The following is a 15,624-nucleotide window of genomic DNA, read 5'->3' as shown; positions in this document are numbered from 1 at the left end:
TTAAAGCAAGGAGCCCTAAGGGATCGGGTCAGAGCAGCTGCTGCAGCTCTGCAGAGAGAAATGCCAGTATTTCACTCCTGTTGTTTTCCCCCAAATAAATAAACATCATCCCAGTTTAATCTTAGATACCAAGATTTGCTAAATTATTTTTTGAGCTCGTATGAGCGGGATCTAGGTCACGAAAACGCAGCGAGGCGAGAGGAAATGCAGTGGATGCTCAGCACGAGGCAGTGCTGCACAAGGAGCTGCCCTGCTCCTCATCCTGGCACTCCAGAGCGGGCAGGGCAATGCCAGCAGCTGCAATTGGGCTGGAGCAGCGTTGAAAGTTTTTATTGTGAGGATGGGGCATAGTGAGGCTGGGGCATGTCAGAACTTTATATATAAAGGCCACAAGGGCAGAGACTGTATGCACTGAATTAGACTTAATGGAAGAAACAGGAATATTTTCAGGGCTATTTTATTTCTTTGTGCACAAATATAAAACCAGCCAAAGTTCTGGCATTACATCCTTACCTATCTGGCTGGGTGTTTCTGCCCCAGTGGGTTTAAACAAGGATGGATGCAATTCAGGTCATGCTGCAGCTGAAGTGGGAGGAAATTCTGAAAGGTCTGTCGTCAGTGTGCAAGAAAGTGAAAAGGAAAGAAAATTCAGCGATAACCACGCTTGTTAGTTCAGCAAAGAACAGTCACGTGGGAGCCTGGAGAAAGCAGATCAATGAACTGAAAGGCAACAAATGAGATGAGCCTTCAGCTGTGGAGGGATGGATGTTTCCTCAATCAGGAACGAACGAGGCAGTTCATACAAGTGCAATACTCCACTCTGAAGGAGTATTCTAATTTTTGCCCAAGGATCTCAGTTTTTCTTTTTATCCCAAAATAAACCATGTAGCTTTCTGCTTCAGGGAGTTTTATTCTTGGCTCTGTGTTTTCTCGGAGATCTGATTTTCCAGTGCACTGCACCATCTGCTCATGGTTTACACCACGGCAGAGCGGAAGGAGCGCAGGGCCTGGCGTGAGGTGTCAGTGCTGCTTTGAACCAGTTGTCTACACGCAAGAGAAAAATGCTGCTTAGTAAGGAAATCCTACTGAGAAAATATTTCAGATTTTTCTCTTCGCTTGCAACTTCCCAGGAGTTTGGAGCACATGAATATTCCAGTCTTTTCTTTAGTCTGTGCTCCTGAACTCCTTCATCAGTCTCCTGGGACAGGAGCAGCCCCGGAGGCTGGAAAATGGATCAAAAAGATGTCCTTAGCAGCAGCCAAACAGAGCCTAGAAACTCTTCCTGTTCATCTGCCAGAAGATCACAGAGTTTGGTGTCTGTAAGAGGCACAGGAGCCTGCAGCATCTGCCACTTGCCTTGTACACGTGCAGGCCTCCTGAATCCTTGACACGCGCCGAGGGTAAAACATTGTGTGAGTTCAGTTTGGTCCTTCCAACAGCCATGGGTACCCCTGGCATCTCCACGGTGCTGCCACAGTCAAATGGGACAGCATCAGTGAAATTTGGGAGTGCTGCAGTGACCCAGGGCTGGGCTGGCCCTTCTCACCCCTGCCAGGGACAGCTCAGTGAAATCTGGGAGTGCTGCAGTGACCCAGGGCTGGGCTGGCCCTTCTCACCCCTGCCAGGGACAGCTCAGTGAAATCTGGGAGTGCTGCAGTGACCCAGGGCTGGGCTGGCCCTTCTCACCCCTGCCAGGGACAGCTCAGTGAAATTTGGGAGTGCTGCAGTGACCCAGGGCTGGGCTGGCCCTTCTCACCCCTGCCAGGGACAGCTCAGTGAAATTTGGGAGTGCTGCAGTGACCCAGGGCTGGGCTGGCCCTTCTCACCCCTGCCAGGGACAGCTCAGTGAAATTTGGGAGTGCTGCAGTGACCCAGGGCTGGGCTGGCCCTTCTCACCCCTGCCAGGGCACTGCACGCCCTGGGGGCTCCTGGTCTCTCCCTGCTCGCTCCCTGTGCCCCAGGAGCTGCCCGAGCCAGGCACATTCTGGCTCCCGGGGCCATCCCAGCAGTCAGATCTCTCCCTGGCTCCTCACCCTGCCATATGGGCCCTGGGCATCCACACCCGACCCGGCCCGTGGGGAACAGCCAGCTGGCCAACAAATCCTGCCAGGTTTCAGGGGAAAAATCATAGCTGGGCTGGCTGGACTGACAAGCACCCTCTCGCATCATGGCATGGCCCGTTGGAAGTGATTTACTTTTTGATAAGGTCATTTCTTCAATAAATTAATATCTTTATTGCCCCACATTCTACAGAGCCTCGAAGAGAGATGCTGTTCCCATGCTGAACAGATGGGAAATGGGAGCCCTGAAACGAGCGAGGAGACAGGAAATTTTGACCCATAATAACCCAGACACTGGAAGGATCAATAAACATTAACTCTGGAGTGTTTCCCAAATACATGTGAAAGGGCAGATCGCAAATTTCCCACTTAAACTGGATTTTGACACAAAGGTCAGCTTTCAAAAACACTGAAACTGATTTCTGTAAACAAACTAGCAAACAAACCAAACCCTATTACCTTCTATAAAAAATGTTTTCCTCCAAAAAATAAAGACCTGGAGAGGCAAAAATTTTAGCCAGTCTTTTTGAAATTTATGGGGAAAAAACCAAGTAATTACCTTTTTAATCCCAAATTTGAAAACACAAAGTACTATTTCTCCTCCTATCAAGTTCTTTAGCATTGCAGAGCAACTCAGACTAAAATATCACAGGGGACTCAGCATTTATCATCTAAACAACACATTTTGCAAATAAGATGGGAATAATATTTATTTGTGAGAAACACTCCAAACTTCAAATTCAGCGCAGTTAAGAAGTCTGATGATCCAAAAGTGTTTGTATTTTGTTTTTTCCCTGCTCGCCTGTCCATCTGTTTGGTGTCCTGTGGTGAGAAGCAATGTTAGCAATGTTGATCCGAGATAAAAGAATCCCGGGCTAAGAGGGGCTCATCCGTGGCCCCGACATCCCCAGAGCCCGGAGTTCTCCCGGTGCAGACTGGCAGGGGCTGAGCCAGCGGAACAGAAAGGGAACTGTGGTGACAATAAACCCCCGGGTTTAAGGCAAAGGCCACCCGCGCCTGTGTCCCCGCTGGCCGGGCACAGCACGGCAACCGCGGCCAGGACAGAACGGGGACACCGCAGCCGGGGGGCTTTGCAGTTTCTCCCGATTAAGGCCATGTAGGTTAATCCGCGCCCGCGGAGCCACGTGCGGAGCGCGGAGCGCCGCGAACCAACGCGGCCAAAGCGGCGGGGCCGCCCGGCGGGCGGGCGGAGCGCGGGGCCGGCCCCGAGCAGCGCCGCGGCCGCCGGGCCCGGGCGGGGGGATGCGGCTGCCCCCGCCCCGCCGCCCGCACACGCGGCCCCGCCGCCGCCGCGCTGCCGCCCTGCCCCGCCGGCAGCTGCCGCCCCCGGACAGAGCGGGACAGAGCGGGACACCGGAGAGAGCAGGAGAGCCCCGGACAGAGCAGGACAGAGCGGGACAGAGCGGGACACCGGAGAGAGCAGGAGAGCCCCGGATAGACCCGGGACAGAGCGGGACAGAGCGGGACACCGGAGAGAGCAGGAGAGCCCCGGACAGAGCAGAACAGAGCAGGACAGAGCAGGACACCGGAGAGAGCAGGAGAGCCCCGGATAGACCCCGGACAGAGCGGGACAGAGCGGGACACCGGAGAGAGCAGGACAGCCCCGGACAGACCCCGGACAGAGCGGGACAGAGCAGGACACCGGAGAGAGCAGGACAGCCCCGGACACCGGACAGCCCCGGACAGAGCAGGACACCGGGCAGCACCCGGACAGCCCCCCGGAGCCACTCCCCGAACAGCCCCGGACAGCCCCACGACAGCCCCCGGACTGCCCCCCGGACACCGCACAGCCCCGCACACTGGACAGCCCCCCCAAAACCGCCCCCCGGTCACCGGACAGCCCCCCGGAGCCACCCCCCGGCCAGCCCCGGACACCGGCCAGCCCCCCGCAGCCAGCCCCCGGCCGGCCCGGGCCAGCCCCCGGAGCCGCCCCCTCTCCTCCCGAGCCGCGGCCGCCCCGCGCCCGCCGGGCCATGGAGCAGCACCTGCGGCGCCTGCGGCAGGAGCTGGTAAGGGCCGGGGGTCGGGGACCGGGGGGCGGCTCCGGCAGGGCCCGGCTGTGGGTCGGGGGTCCCGCCGCTGCCATCGCCGTGAGCGGGGCAGGGCCGCCTGTGGGTCGGGGTCCGTCCGTGCGTCGGAGAGAAACCGCGGCGGGGGCTTTAGGGACACAGGTCAGAAATCAGGGAAGCAGGCGCAGAGATGGACGGGAACAACTTTCTGGGAATCAAAAGGCTGCGAAAGGAGCGCGCTGGCACCTCCGGTGCCCTGTGAAAACACTTCTTTAATAGAAAAGGCTTTGTCAGAAAGGAGCGGTGTTTTCGCCCTCCCGCTCGGGGTATCCTCAGTGCCGGGGCTTGCTGGGGCTTGTCCGGCAGCCCGGAGGGATTGCTGCTGCTCTGGGGCTGCCTGCCTGGGCTGGGAGGCGGAACTGATCCTTCCCAAAATAGGGTGCCAGTGGGTCTGGCTCGGAGTCTGCCTCATCCTGATAAATAGATAATGAGAACAAAAGGGGAAGACAAGGCAGAGCAAGAGCGGGTGGGTGAAGTTTCTGAACGCCAGAAGCTCGGGGTCTGGGCTGGAGGGAGGTGACTGCAGCCGGGTCCGTGCTCCCTGGAGCTGTGTGCATGGCAGGAAGCACTCCGTGTGTCACCCCAGCGGGCAGGCAGAGCTCCAGCTGTGCCCGGGGCAGACGGGGCTGGAGAGCCCCGTGCTCCTCCAGATCCCGGTGTCTTGTGAAACACGGGCTGCGGCAGTGGCCTTTTGCTCCCGATAAGTGTGGCAGCAGTGACATTTAACCTGGTGCCGTTCCCAGTGTTTCCCCAGCAAGCACAGGAGGTGAAAGACAAACTAAAACAAAGGGAAATGGGAGGCACTGGTGTGCTGTACCCTGAGTGTGATGAGTGAAATGCAAACTGCCAACCAGGACATGTACAGAATTATCTGACAGCCCTTGAAATTCTGAGCTGGGAGAAGGAATAGCTTCCAGACGAGCAGCCTAAGAATAAGGTTCCTAAATCTGTGTTTTGTCTTCTGACCAAATCAGTTTTGTTATCTGAGCAATATTTTTGTAGAGCAGTCTAAACATTGCACCTCTCAGTCTAAAACATGCCTGCTCTGTAGTGCAAAATCCAACTTCTGAAGAGTCAATATAATCAACACAAAGGGAGATCCCTCACACTCAATGTGAAACCCAGAAAAAAACACTTTGAATGAGAAAATTCTGCCTTTGTTCAGTCCTTGCTATAATGCAGGAATCTGATTTTTTTTTTTTTAATTGTAAGAATGCAACAGTTTTTATTATGTTAGCAAACCATGACTTAGCCTGGCATCAATCTGCGTATGCTTGGCTTGAAACCCTGGGAGGGGGCAGTTGTCACCTTGAGCTGGCCGAGCTGTGACTTGGCTGAGAGCAGCCTGGCTCTCCATACAGCTGGCTCCCCCTCCCACCGCCCGGTTTTTGTTGTTCAGCCTTTGGAACTTCCTTTCACACGGGTGATCCCAGCGCGGCCGAGCGCGGCTCTGCATCCGCAGGGTGCAGCTGGGCTCAGCCTGCTCACCTCCCGCGCCTCCCTGGCTCAGCCTGCAGTGAGAGTGGGAGCAGCAGCGGCTGGAGCAGCCCTCAGGGCTGTCCTGAGTGACGCCAGCTTGTAAAAATCGCTCCTGTGCCGCAGCCTGGAGTGGAAATGGGTGTTTCTGCACGGCCCGAGGGACAGCTGGGCCCATCTGCAGCTTGGGCAGTGGGAGCTGGGCTGTGAGCTGTGCCATGCTCTGCTGGGCACGTCCTGCCCGGCCCTTGGCTGCTGCAGGGCCACGGGCAGCGATGGTGCCAGTGGCTTTGGCCACCTGCAGCCGCTGAGGCAGCGCAGTGGGCACAGGGAGTCCGGCCCGGTGTCCCCCTGCACGTAGCAGCACACAGACCAGGCTGTGCTGTGTCCAGCAGCAGCCCTGGTGTGCAGGGGGGCTCTGCAGGGCTGCCCTCTGTGAGCAGCCGGGCTGCTCAGTGTCACACAGCAGGGTTAGGGACTGTCCCGTTAGCAGAAGTTTGGTTTGTCTCAGTGCAGGCAGCCCCTGGTTTGCTAAAGCACGCTTCTGGCCAGTTTTGAGGAGGGGATTTTCTCACAAAATAGTGGATGTTGGCACAGCTCCCAGTTCCCAAGGAAAGGTTATCTTCCAGTGCAACTCAATCCCCCAGCAGCGTGAGACAGGAGGATTCCAGCTCTGGTTTTCCTTTCCCTTGCTTTGTTTATTGAGAACACATTTAATTGCTGGTGTGCTTGGCTGGGCCCCCGTGTGTCACCTGTGCCCTGAGAGCGCAGCGAGCTGTGCCAGGCGAGCCGGGTCAGGCACGCTCACCCTGCTCTTCCCATTTCCTCTGGGAAAGCTCTGCCAGGGCTCCCGAGGATCAATCTGACCCCTTTCAGTCAGCGAGGAGAGCTCTCCCGCTCCAGCCGCGTGTTTTCCATTGTAAGCTGATCGTTCCTGGCATGTGTGCTGTCCCTTTGATTGGAATTCATTCAGAGCAGCCGGGAGAGCCTCAGCTGACACAGCCATTCATGCCGTGGGACCAGGGCTGCCATCCTCATCCCGGCTGCCACCAGCCCGGGCAGCTCCCTGTGCCAGCCCTCTGCACCTCAGCCCGGGATGCAGGAAGTATTTGAGACCTCGTCCTGCTCCGGGAAGCCCCTGGAGATTTCTGGATGCACGGCGGCTCGTGGGAGCGTGCAGCGCTGGTTTGTAGGTCTGGTGGTGGAATAAGCTGTGCTTCTGCACTCCTGTCTGTCCTTCCAGGGGCAGCTGTGGAACGTGCCCCAGAGCCTGGCAGTGTGCCCTTCCTGCCGTGGTGCCCATCCTCCAAGCCCTCTGCCTGCATTCGGGGTCTGCAGGCGTTGTCCTGAGGCACACAGAGCTGTGCTGCTCCCCGAGTCACAGAGCTATCTCAGCAAAAGCTCAGATTTAGCAGGAGTTTGAGGTTTAGCAGGAGTTGTCCTGCTGAGGGATGGGCAGAGAGGAGTTTCCTTTCTGTGCCTGCCTGCGCTCTCAGACCCCAGGACAGCTCGCCCTGGTGTGCAGCAGCAGCACACAAGGACTGTGGGGTGGGGGCTGGGGCTCATCTGAGGCAGGATAAATCATTTTCTGTCTGGGGACTGCTGAGTCCACGGAGCAGAGGCATCTGGCACGTGGGGTTTGTGTGGCTGTAACAGGCCAGGGGGCACAGCCTCGTCAGCTGTGCTTGGAACCTTACTTGGCTGTGCTTGGACTTTACTTGGCATGTTTTGGTCTTTCAGGTGAAGCCAGGATGTATCTGAGCTTTCTGTTGCTTTCTTCTGGGAGGAAAAGTATTTAAGTCACCAGTCTGACTGGAACTTTTAATGTTCTTCCTGCACATTTGTCATAAATGCATCGAATTACTGAGTTTGATAGAGTCTGACTCTGCTCTTACATTAATTTATGTCCTGGTAGACAATGTTTCCTGCTATGAATATCCTGCAGGAATAGAACATTGGGTCCGAGTGGAAAATCCAGCCAATTATTTTTACTCTTTGTCTCACACTGGGTCCGATTCCGGTAACTGTGTCACGCTCCGAGAGGATCTGCTGTGTTTTCATTCCCGCTCTCTCTGAAGGGGCAGCTCGGGTGGTTTGCAGTGTGTGAGGCAGCCCGGAGGGTCTGGTGCCCCTGCTGCAGCTCAGGAGCCTCAGCTGATGCAGGTCCTGCTTTGGGGCACGGGAGGCAGTGCCAGAAGGTTGGGTGGGTGTCACAGACCTCATTCCTTGCTGCTCTGGGGGAAGGTGCAAAGGAGTGACTTGACAGCAGATGTCCTGTCGTGTGTAACTGGGGAGGGAAGGCACTGCAGGCTGTGTCCTCTGGGTTATTTCCAGGGCAGACACCTAAAGATGAGGATGGGTTTTTCAGACTCCCAGTTTCACGCAATCAGGAATGGTAAAGAGCAGCCTCCCAGGGAAGCAGGTCTGGGCTGAAAAGTAACACTTCTAACCATCATCTTCAGTGGCCAGTCAAGGCCTGTGGTCTCCCTTATGGGTTGTGAGTAGAAGTCTGAAGATTGGGGTTATTTTTGGCCCGTTTTTGTCCTGGTTGAGGAGAATTGATTTTTCTGATTTGCCTTTAAGGATAGGGAGTGTGACTGGGAAGCACAGCACAATATCCTTGCAGTGGGGAGGAAGGTGGGTAATGGAGTGGTGTGAGCCACGTTGTCGTGGTTAACATCTGCTTGGGATCTCTTCAAATTGTCATGAGGGGGAGTCTGCTTCAGTTTCAGCATCCTTCCTCTTTCAGAGAACTGAGCTCACAGTTAGCATCCTCATGCACACCCACCCTGGGGAGATGAGGTAAAAGAGACACTTTAAATTATTGTGATAAAATGCAACTGCAGGCCCTTGGCATGCTCCAGGGGAAGGAAAAGAAAGTTGGAACGAGGGGCTGGAGAGAGCTCTGTGCAGCAAGGCTGTGCCCAGCCACAACTGCAGGCTTGCTGAGATTAATCCAGTTAGTGACCCAAAGGAAAACACAGAAACAATATGATCAGCTCAGCAGTTCTAAAATAATTTCAGTCTCTATTATGTCATCTGCTTTAAATACCGATTGTTTGGTGCTGGCTCTGTTGCCCATCAGAACTATTATTAAGAACTATTTGCCATTTGTTCTTTCCTGTCCTCTTAGCAATAACTTCCTGTGTGTGCATTTCTTTTACCTATGAGCTGGACATCTGTCTTCCTCCTGCTGGTGACAAACACGCTGGGGGCTCTTCCCAGCTCTGTGCTCAGTGGAGCTGGGGTGTCTGGGCTTTTCCTTCCCACCAGCAGCACGGAGCTGCTGGCCCTGGGCAGGAGAGGGCTGGGAATGCTGGGCTGTGGCTCCGGGAGATGGCTGGAGCTGGATCCTGAGAGCTGGGAAGAGAGATGTTAACAGGAGAGCATCAGCTCCCAGAGTGGCTGGGAAAAGTTACTGATTTACCTGGGAAGGGGGAAGGAAACTCTCCCTTATTTGTGGATCTCGTGTGTTTGAGGCTGTTTGGTGAGATGCCAGTAGCTGCTGGAGGAGGCTCCTTGGGCCAGGCTCTGCCCTGCTGTGTTAATCAGTGCTGCAAGGTCATGGACTTAGCAGCTGTGTGAAGCAGTTGTGGGTATTGCTGGGGGGTGAGCACCATGGAAAGGGTGTTTTCCAAACAGTTGGTGCCCTTGCTGCTCAGGATGCACTGCCAGGGCAAAAACCACTCCATACATGAACTCTGGCAGTCTTTTGTTTGGTTCCCCCCCATGCTGAACATTCCCTGACGATCATTTGGAAGTGGAGTTTTGAATTTTGCACTTCAGTTTTCAGTGCTTGGGGTGTCTGTAGTTTGAAGGAGCTTTGCTTTGGAGGAGCACTGAGGCAGAGCTGCCTGGGTCACACCTGCCCAGGAGGGCTGAGCAGGTAATGCCTCAGTGCTGGAGAAAGGAACCTCTCCCATCACACACCAGTCCCAGGCACTGAAGGGGAGCACAGCCCTGTGAGTACTTGTCTTGCTTTAAAGGGCATGAGTTGGCTTGTGCAGAATTAGACATCACATTTTTCATGCCAATTTTTAGGGATTGCAAAAGTTTCAGGAGTAATGAGATCCAATCTGAGGCATCTGTTTTTAACTGGTTTATAGAGCTAGCTTTGGATATCTGCAAGTTGTCATGGCTCTAAGAGGGCTCTTTTTGGAAGCAGAGAAGCCAAACCACCACTTCTATTGAAGGGCCAAGCGTCAGATTGGACACCTGGGCCCTGGAAGTGCTGCTGGGTTTGTGCAGCGTGGGCAGGAGCAGCAGGGCAGAGGGAGGGCAGGGCTGTGGCCCTGGCTCTGCTCTGAGCCCCGCAGAGCTGGGGCTCACAGCTGGCAGAGGCAGGAGCAGCTCCTGGTGCCCAGCTCACACAGCGGCCCTGCACAGCCCCGGCAGGGCCAGGGTCCCTCTCCACACCACGAGGGCTCTCTGGGCTCTGGGGCCACATTCACACGGTCTGCAGCCCAGCTGACCACAAACCTGAGCTCCTTCTGCAGGGTGGTGACCAAGAGCCACGGGGGTACGAGGGCTGTCCCTTCAGCCTGTCCCTTCAGCCTGGAGCTCCCGTCACCCCCAGCCCTGCATCCATTTGATTTGCAGCCCAATCTGCTGAATTTTTTGCAGAACCCCTTTTTCTTCTCACAGGCCAGGCAGTTCAGTCCTGACCCTCTGCCAGGGTGATCTCTCTTCTCTGGGACATTGTTCTTTTTCTGGAGAGTCTCAGAGAAGCCAGTCTGAACTTGGGAGAGCTGAGATCTTGGCAAGGAGGAGAGGCTGGCAGTTAGGCACTGGGGAAGGTTCATTTTCCCTCCAGAATTTTCTTTCCAAGGTGAGCACTCTTAATTGCAGGTGGATGGAATCCAAGCCCCACAGGCTGTTTGGCCACCAGGCAGTGACTTCACTTTGGGCTGGGCTTTCTCCAGTGCTGTAAAAGACTGAGCAGACACCAAGAAGAGCAAAAGATAAAGCAGAGGGGGTTGGTTTGCTTCATTTTTTTAACTTGCACAACCCGAAATTACAGCAGCATTTGGCAGCAGAGTTGAAGGCTCAGGATGTTGAGAGCTCAGTTGTTGCTGGTGGGGCTCACATTGCTGGAGGGGCACTGGGCTGGAGGGTGGGATTCCCCGGGTGGGATTCCCCCCCAGGGCAGGCACTGGGGCAGGGTGGAGAAGCCCCAGCCCGGAGCCTCCTGTGCTGTGCTGTGCTGCCAGGGGCTCAGCCCAGGATCCCCCTCAGTCATGCACAGAGATCCTTTCCACAGAGGACATCACCCCTCTTCCTTTCCAGCGCTTCAGGCTCCCCAGGCTGCTGCTGCCCAGCTTTGGCAGCCCCAGCTGCTTTGTCCAGGAGGAGAAATGGGCTCAGTCTGTTCCTCCAGGGGCTCTGCTGTGAGCAGCGAGCCCAGCACTGCCCAGGAAGGGTTAATGCTCCCTGGCTTTGCCTGGCTGAGCCCGGCAGGGCTGCCCCATCCCAGGGCAGGGCTGCCCCATCCCAGGGCAGCTCCCTGGGGCCGGGGGCAGTGGGGCAGGTGCTGGGGTTGGAGGAGCTGGGGCTGGGGCAGGACCCTGCGCTCCCCACGGCGCGATTACTGCGCCAGGGGATTTGGGGGAGGCGGCCAATGAGGGGCCAAGCTGGCTCCAAATCCAGCTTTTCCCAAAGCCCCAGATAGAACAGACTGCCATTAAGAAGGCGAGGAGGGTTAGGACGAGCAGCACCTCGGCAGACCTGGAGAGGTAAGGTGGCATGCTGGCTGAGGCTGGCCCAGCTCGTCCTGGGTGCCAGGGGCACGCTGGGGCTGCAAGGGACATGATCTGCACGTCTGCAGCAGGGGTTTGTTTGCTGATGTTAGGAAATGCCATAGCTGGAGGCTCTGGGTGGTGGAATCAAGAAGCTGAGCAGAGATTTTCTGTGTCTTTGTAGCTGTGTGCTCATTCCGGGTGATACACAAGTTTTTTGAGAGAAAAGCTCAGGAAAATGACTGCAGCCTGCTGGTGAGTTTAGTTCTAGGTTCTGGGGTTTGAAATGGGGATTTGTGGTCAGGAACTGTTGAGCAGTTCACCTTAGAGAGCTGGGTTCTCAATTTTCTGCTGGTGCTGTTCCTCACTGCTCAGCTCAGTACAGAGATGGAAACAGAGCGAGTAATTGAACTAGCTTCGTTAAAATGAAGGAGATGTAGAACATAAAGCTTGGTAACGTAAAGCTGAACGTAAGAATAAAAGAAAAAGCTGGCCTTTTTCACCCTAATCTTGAGATCTGCTGCTGTACAGAAAGTGTTGATGAGCCTGTTGAAGTGTTGGTGACAGCGTAGGCTGGAGCTGGGGTCATCTCTGCAAACCACCTCAGCCAGGGCGCCACGGCCTCACCTCCAGCCCTGCCAGCCCTGCTGTTCCTCCCTCTCCTGCCCCTTCCCACTCCCCTCCTGCTAAAAATGACTCCGTGGCAGCTGTTGGGAAGTGGAGCCCGTTTGCTTGCTGCTGCTTTGGGAATATGATCCAGATCCTGCACGAGAGGGAGAAAGCAGCGGAGGAAAGAGAAGGGGGAGCTGGGAAGCTCTGGAGAATAACTTGCTTGTTTTGAGCCTGGTGTAGAAAGTTCAGTCTTTGTGGTGAGGTTCAGGGATGAAGCAGAGCTGCTACTAAAGGTCCTGGCCTGGGAATCGAAGAATTCCTGGTGGAATGTAAGTAACCCCAGAGTTTGTTGGTTGTTCTGTGCAGAATTTCCAGTGCAGTGAAATGTCTGGTTGTCCTCTGGTGAGAGGTGCCTGTCTGAGGGCACTGAGAGCTGGAGATGTGTTATGGAGTAACAATCTCATTCTTCCTGGGGTTTATTTTTAATCTACTTGAGCACTTCAGGTAAGGAAGCAAGGCTCTGTTCTGGCTCCTGATTTCAGCTGGTGACAGGGGACAAAAGACTCAAAAGCACAGGAATATTCTAAAACTGGTGGCAGCCAAAACCATTCTGCACCTTGGGCTTCTGCCAAGCAATTAATGGAAACTCAAACTCTTATTTTTGTTGTCAGGTTAAACAGTCCACTTCTGTCAGCTCCTCTTATTCCTGGAGGGCCGCTCCTAGAAAAATCTAAGGAGAATCGGAGTGCTGTTGGCTGAAGGGGATGCAGTGCAGGGGGGATGAGTGGTCAGAAGGGGGGCATGGCCCAGAAAGCTGCTCAGCCCTGCTCTGCTGGCCCGTGCTGCTGCTGTCCTGCCTGGGGACACTGCTGGGGACACTGCTGGGGACACCGACCCATGGGGACACTGCTGGGGACACTGACCCATGGGGACACTGCTGGGGACATTGACCCACGGGGACACTGCTGGGGATGCTGCCCCACGGGCACACTGACACAGGGGGACACTGCCCCACAGTGACACTGACAGCTGGGCACACTGACACCTGGGCACACTGACACCTGGGCACACTGACACAGGGGCACACTGACACAGGGGCACACTGACAGCTGGGCACACTGACACCTGGGCACACTGACACAGGGGCACACTGACACCTGGGCACACTGACACGAGGGGACCCTGCCCCCGGGTGCCGCTGACCGCTGTCCTGTCCTGTCCCCACAGCTGTCCATGAAGGAGGTGGGTGACGGGCTGCACGAGCAGATGACGTGCATGATGGGCGCCCTGCAGGAGCTGAAGCTGCTGCAGGTGCAGACGGCCCTGGAGCGCTTGGACATCTCGGGGCGCCAGGAGCCGCGGCCAGGGGGGGCCCAGGGACGCTGCCCCCCGCCCCTGGCGTGTCCCCTGCCACGGGCAGCCAGCTCGTCCCAGCCCGCTGCGCCCGCGGGGAGCGCCCGCCCTGGGGCCAGCCCCTGCTCCTCGGGGAGCCCCGGCGGGGAGGCTCTGTGCCCCCCCAAAGGACCTGCCTGCAGCAGCCAGCCCTGCACGGCGCAGCCCAGCAGGCAGGGCACGGCTGGGGCACGGCCGCCGTGCCAGGAGTGCCCGGGCTGTGACGATGGCCACGACTGGACGTCGTCCCTGATGTCGCAGAGCAGGAACCGGCAGCCGCTGGTGCTGGGGGACAACATCTTCGCAGACCTGGTGGGCAACTGGCTGGACCTGCCCGAGCTGGACAAGAAGGGGGAGAAGAGCGAGGCGTCCCTGTCCGCGAGCAGATCCCAGGAGCTCTGCAGGAAGTTCTCCCTCACGGCCAACATCTTCAAGAAGTTCCTGAGGAGCGTCCGGCCGGACCGCGACAGGCTGCTCAAGGAGAAGCCCTGCTGGCTCCCTCCCGAGGACAAGCAGCCCGAGATCTCCAAGAGGTCCAAAAAGATCAGCAAACTCAAGGGGACGTTTTACCTGCCCCTCCACGGGAACCTGCAGAGCCACCACAGCAAAGCAGAGAGGTGCCCGAGGGCAGAGGGCCGTAGCGAGCACCCCAAGGTGGGCACCAGGAAAGCCCCCGACCCCAGAGACTACAGCCAGGGGGGCTTTGACATCAACACGGCCGTCTGGGTCTGAGCCTCTGCCCTGGCCAGCATCTCCACACCCAGCACGAGCTGCAGGCCACGCTGCTCAGGGGACGCTGGGCTCTCCACAGGACGAGAGAGCATCCGTGCTCTGGGCTTCACTCACCTGCACGTGGAACTTTCTGGAGAACTACGGCAGCCTGAGCTCCACGTGGGGAAACCTTTGGGGGCCAATACTGGCAAAAATAATGCAAATCTTTAGCAGCTTTAGGGTGAGTGGTGCTCCAGGTGAGCAGCTCCTGGTGCCAGGCCCGTTCCATCATCTCCAGCTCAGTGGTGCAGCACAAAATCCATGGTGTGCATGTGTGTGTATGAGTGTGCAAATATATATATATATATATATATATATATAGTTTTGTTAAAAAGTTCTATTCCTGCTTGTGTGCACTTGAAACTGGGCTACAAACCAGGCATCCCAAGCCTTGTACCTGAAGCACTTGTTATTTAAATGGAAATAAGTTTGAATTTATAAGACTTGAACAATTGCTGAGGGGGGGTTTCCCCTTAAACTGTATCCCTGGTGCCAGCATCTCCCTCCCCTGCCAGTGAAACCAGAGGGGCACAAGGTTTGTGACCTGGGGGTCTCGGTGGGTTTGCCCCCTCCCCTCCCCTTGTCCCTGTGGGTCACTCCAGGTACAGCACCCCTGAAGTTCACTGTTGGGTTCTCACCCAGATGCAAAGCTCAGTCCCCGTTTCCCGTTGTGTTCCTGTGCTGTTGTACAAACCTGCTTGGACAGAACCAAGTTCTGCAGTGTCGGCTCTCCAAGAGTTTCCAATAAAGTGGGATTGTCTCGCTCTGCTGTGGGACACCCTGCTCTGTTCTCTCACTGGGGTTTCCTGGCTGTCCCAACAAGAGTTCCCATCCAGGGAGAGGTTGTAAATCACGGAGGGCTCCCTGCCAAGGTGCCAGCACTGCTCCAAGGCACAGCCCCGAGCCTCCAGGGCTCTGAGCCTCCCTGTCCCTCCTGCCTCCCCCAGCAGTGACATGGACAGAGGGACAGAGGGACAGAGATCTGGGGAGGATCCGCAGCCAAGGGAAGAGCCCCAGTCCCTGGCTGGAGAGGGGGACAGGCCAGGGTGCTGCCACAGCCCCGGGAGCAGAGCCTGGTGCTGGCCCTGCAGAGCCCTGTGTGCAGCAGGGCTGTGCTCCCAGAGCTGCTCCCAGAGCTGCTCCTCTCACTCCCAGCTCAGGAGGGGCTTGTGTGCGAGCAGGGGGGTTCTTTTCTTCAAACACCCAGCTCTGCTCCTGTTGTAACCTCCCGGGGCTGAGGCTGCTGGAGCAGAGGCGTGCAGGCAGGATTCCTTTTCTCCTTTGCAAATTAAATATAGGCACAAGGCAGGCCCTGTTTGTGCCCATACAAGGAGAGGAGCAGGGCAGCACCCAGCTCAGCACTGCTGCAGGAGCCTGAGCAAGCCTCTGGCCTCTCTCCTCGTGGGCTTCAGGGCTGCTTCCCCCTTCCTCCTTTCTCTGAATGCTGAAAGGCTGCTTGTAAAGCATTTTGCTTTCCTCCTCTTTTAT

At 56.4% G+C, this 15,624-nt stretch overlaps 1 protein-coding gene across 1 annotated transcript; it reads left to right on the top strand.

Moving 5' to 3' along the window:
- Positions 1–3,307: 3,307 nt before the first annotated feature.
- INKA2 (inka box actin regulator 2) lies at positions 3,308–14,932 on the top strand. Its single transcript, XM_064399043.1, has 2 exons — positions 3,308–4,090; positions 13,201–14,932. Exons 1-2 carry the CDS (start codon positions 4,055–4,057, stop codon positions 14,095–14,097), a joined length of 933 nt encoding a protein of 310 aa, XP_064255113.1. The 5' UTR covers positions 3,308–4,054; the 3' UTR covers positions 14,098–14,932.
- The last annotated feature ends 692 nt before the right edge of the window (positions 14,933–15,624 follow it).

This window comes from Passer domesticus, chromosome 25 (genome assembly GCF_036417665.1).
Source record: "Passer domesticus isolate bPasDom1 chromosome 25, bPasDom1.hap1, whole genome shotgun sequence".
NCBI lineage: Eukaryota > Metazoa > Chordata > Aves > Passeriformes > Passeridae > Passer > Passer domesticus.
This window is presented reverse-complemented; position numbering and strand designations above follow the sequence as displayed.

Bases quoted from the DNA above. Each gene is read 5' to 3' on its own strand.
- INKA2 (XM_064399043.1), top strand. From the start codon at position 4,055: ATGGAGCAGCACCTGCGGCGCCTGCGGCAGGAGCTG. The intron at 4,091-13,200 runs GTAAGGGCCGGG...CTGTCCCCACAG, and splicing joins GGCGCCTGCGGCAGGAGCTG to CTGTCCATGAAGGAGGTGGG.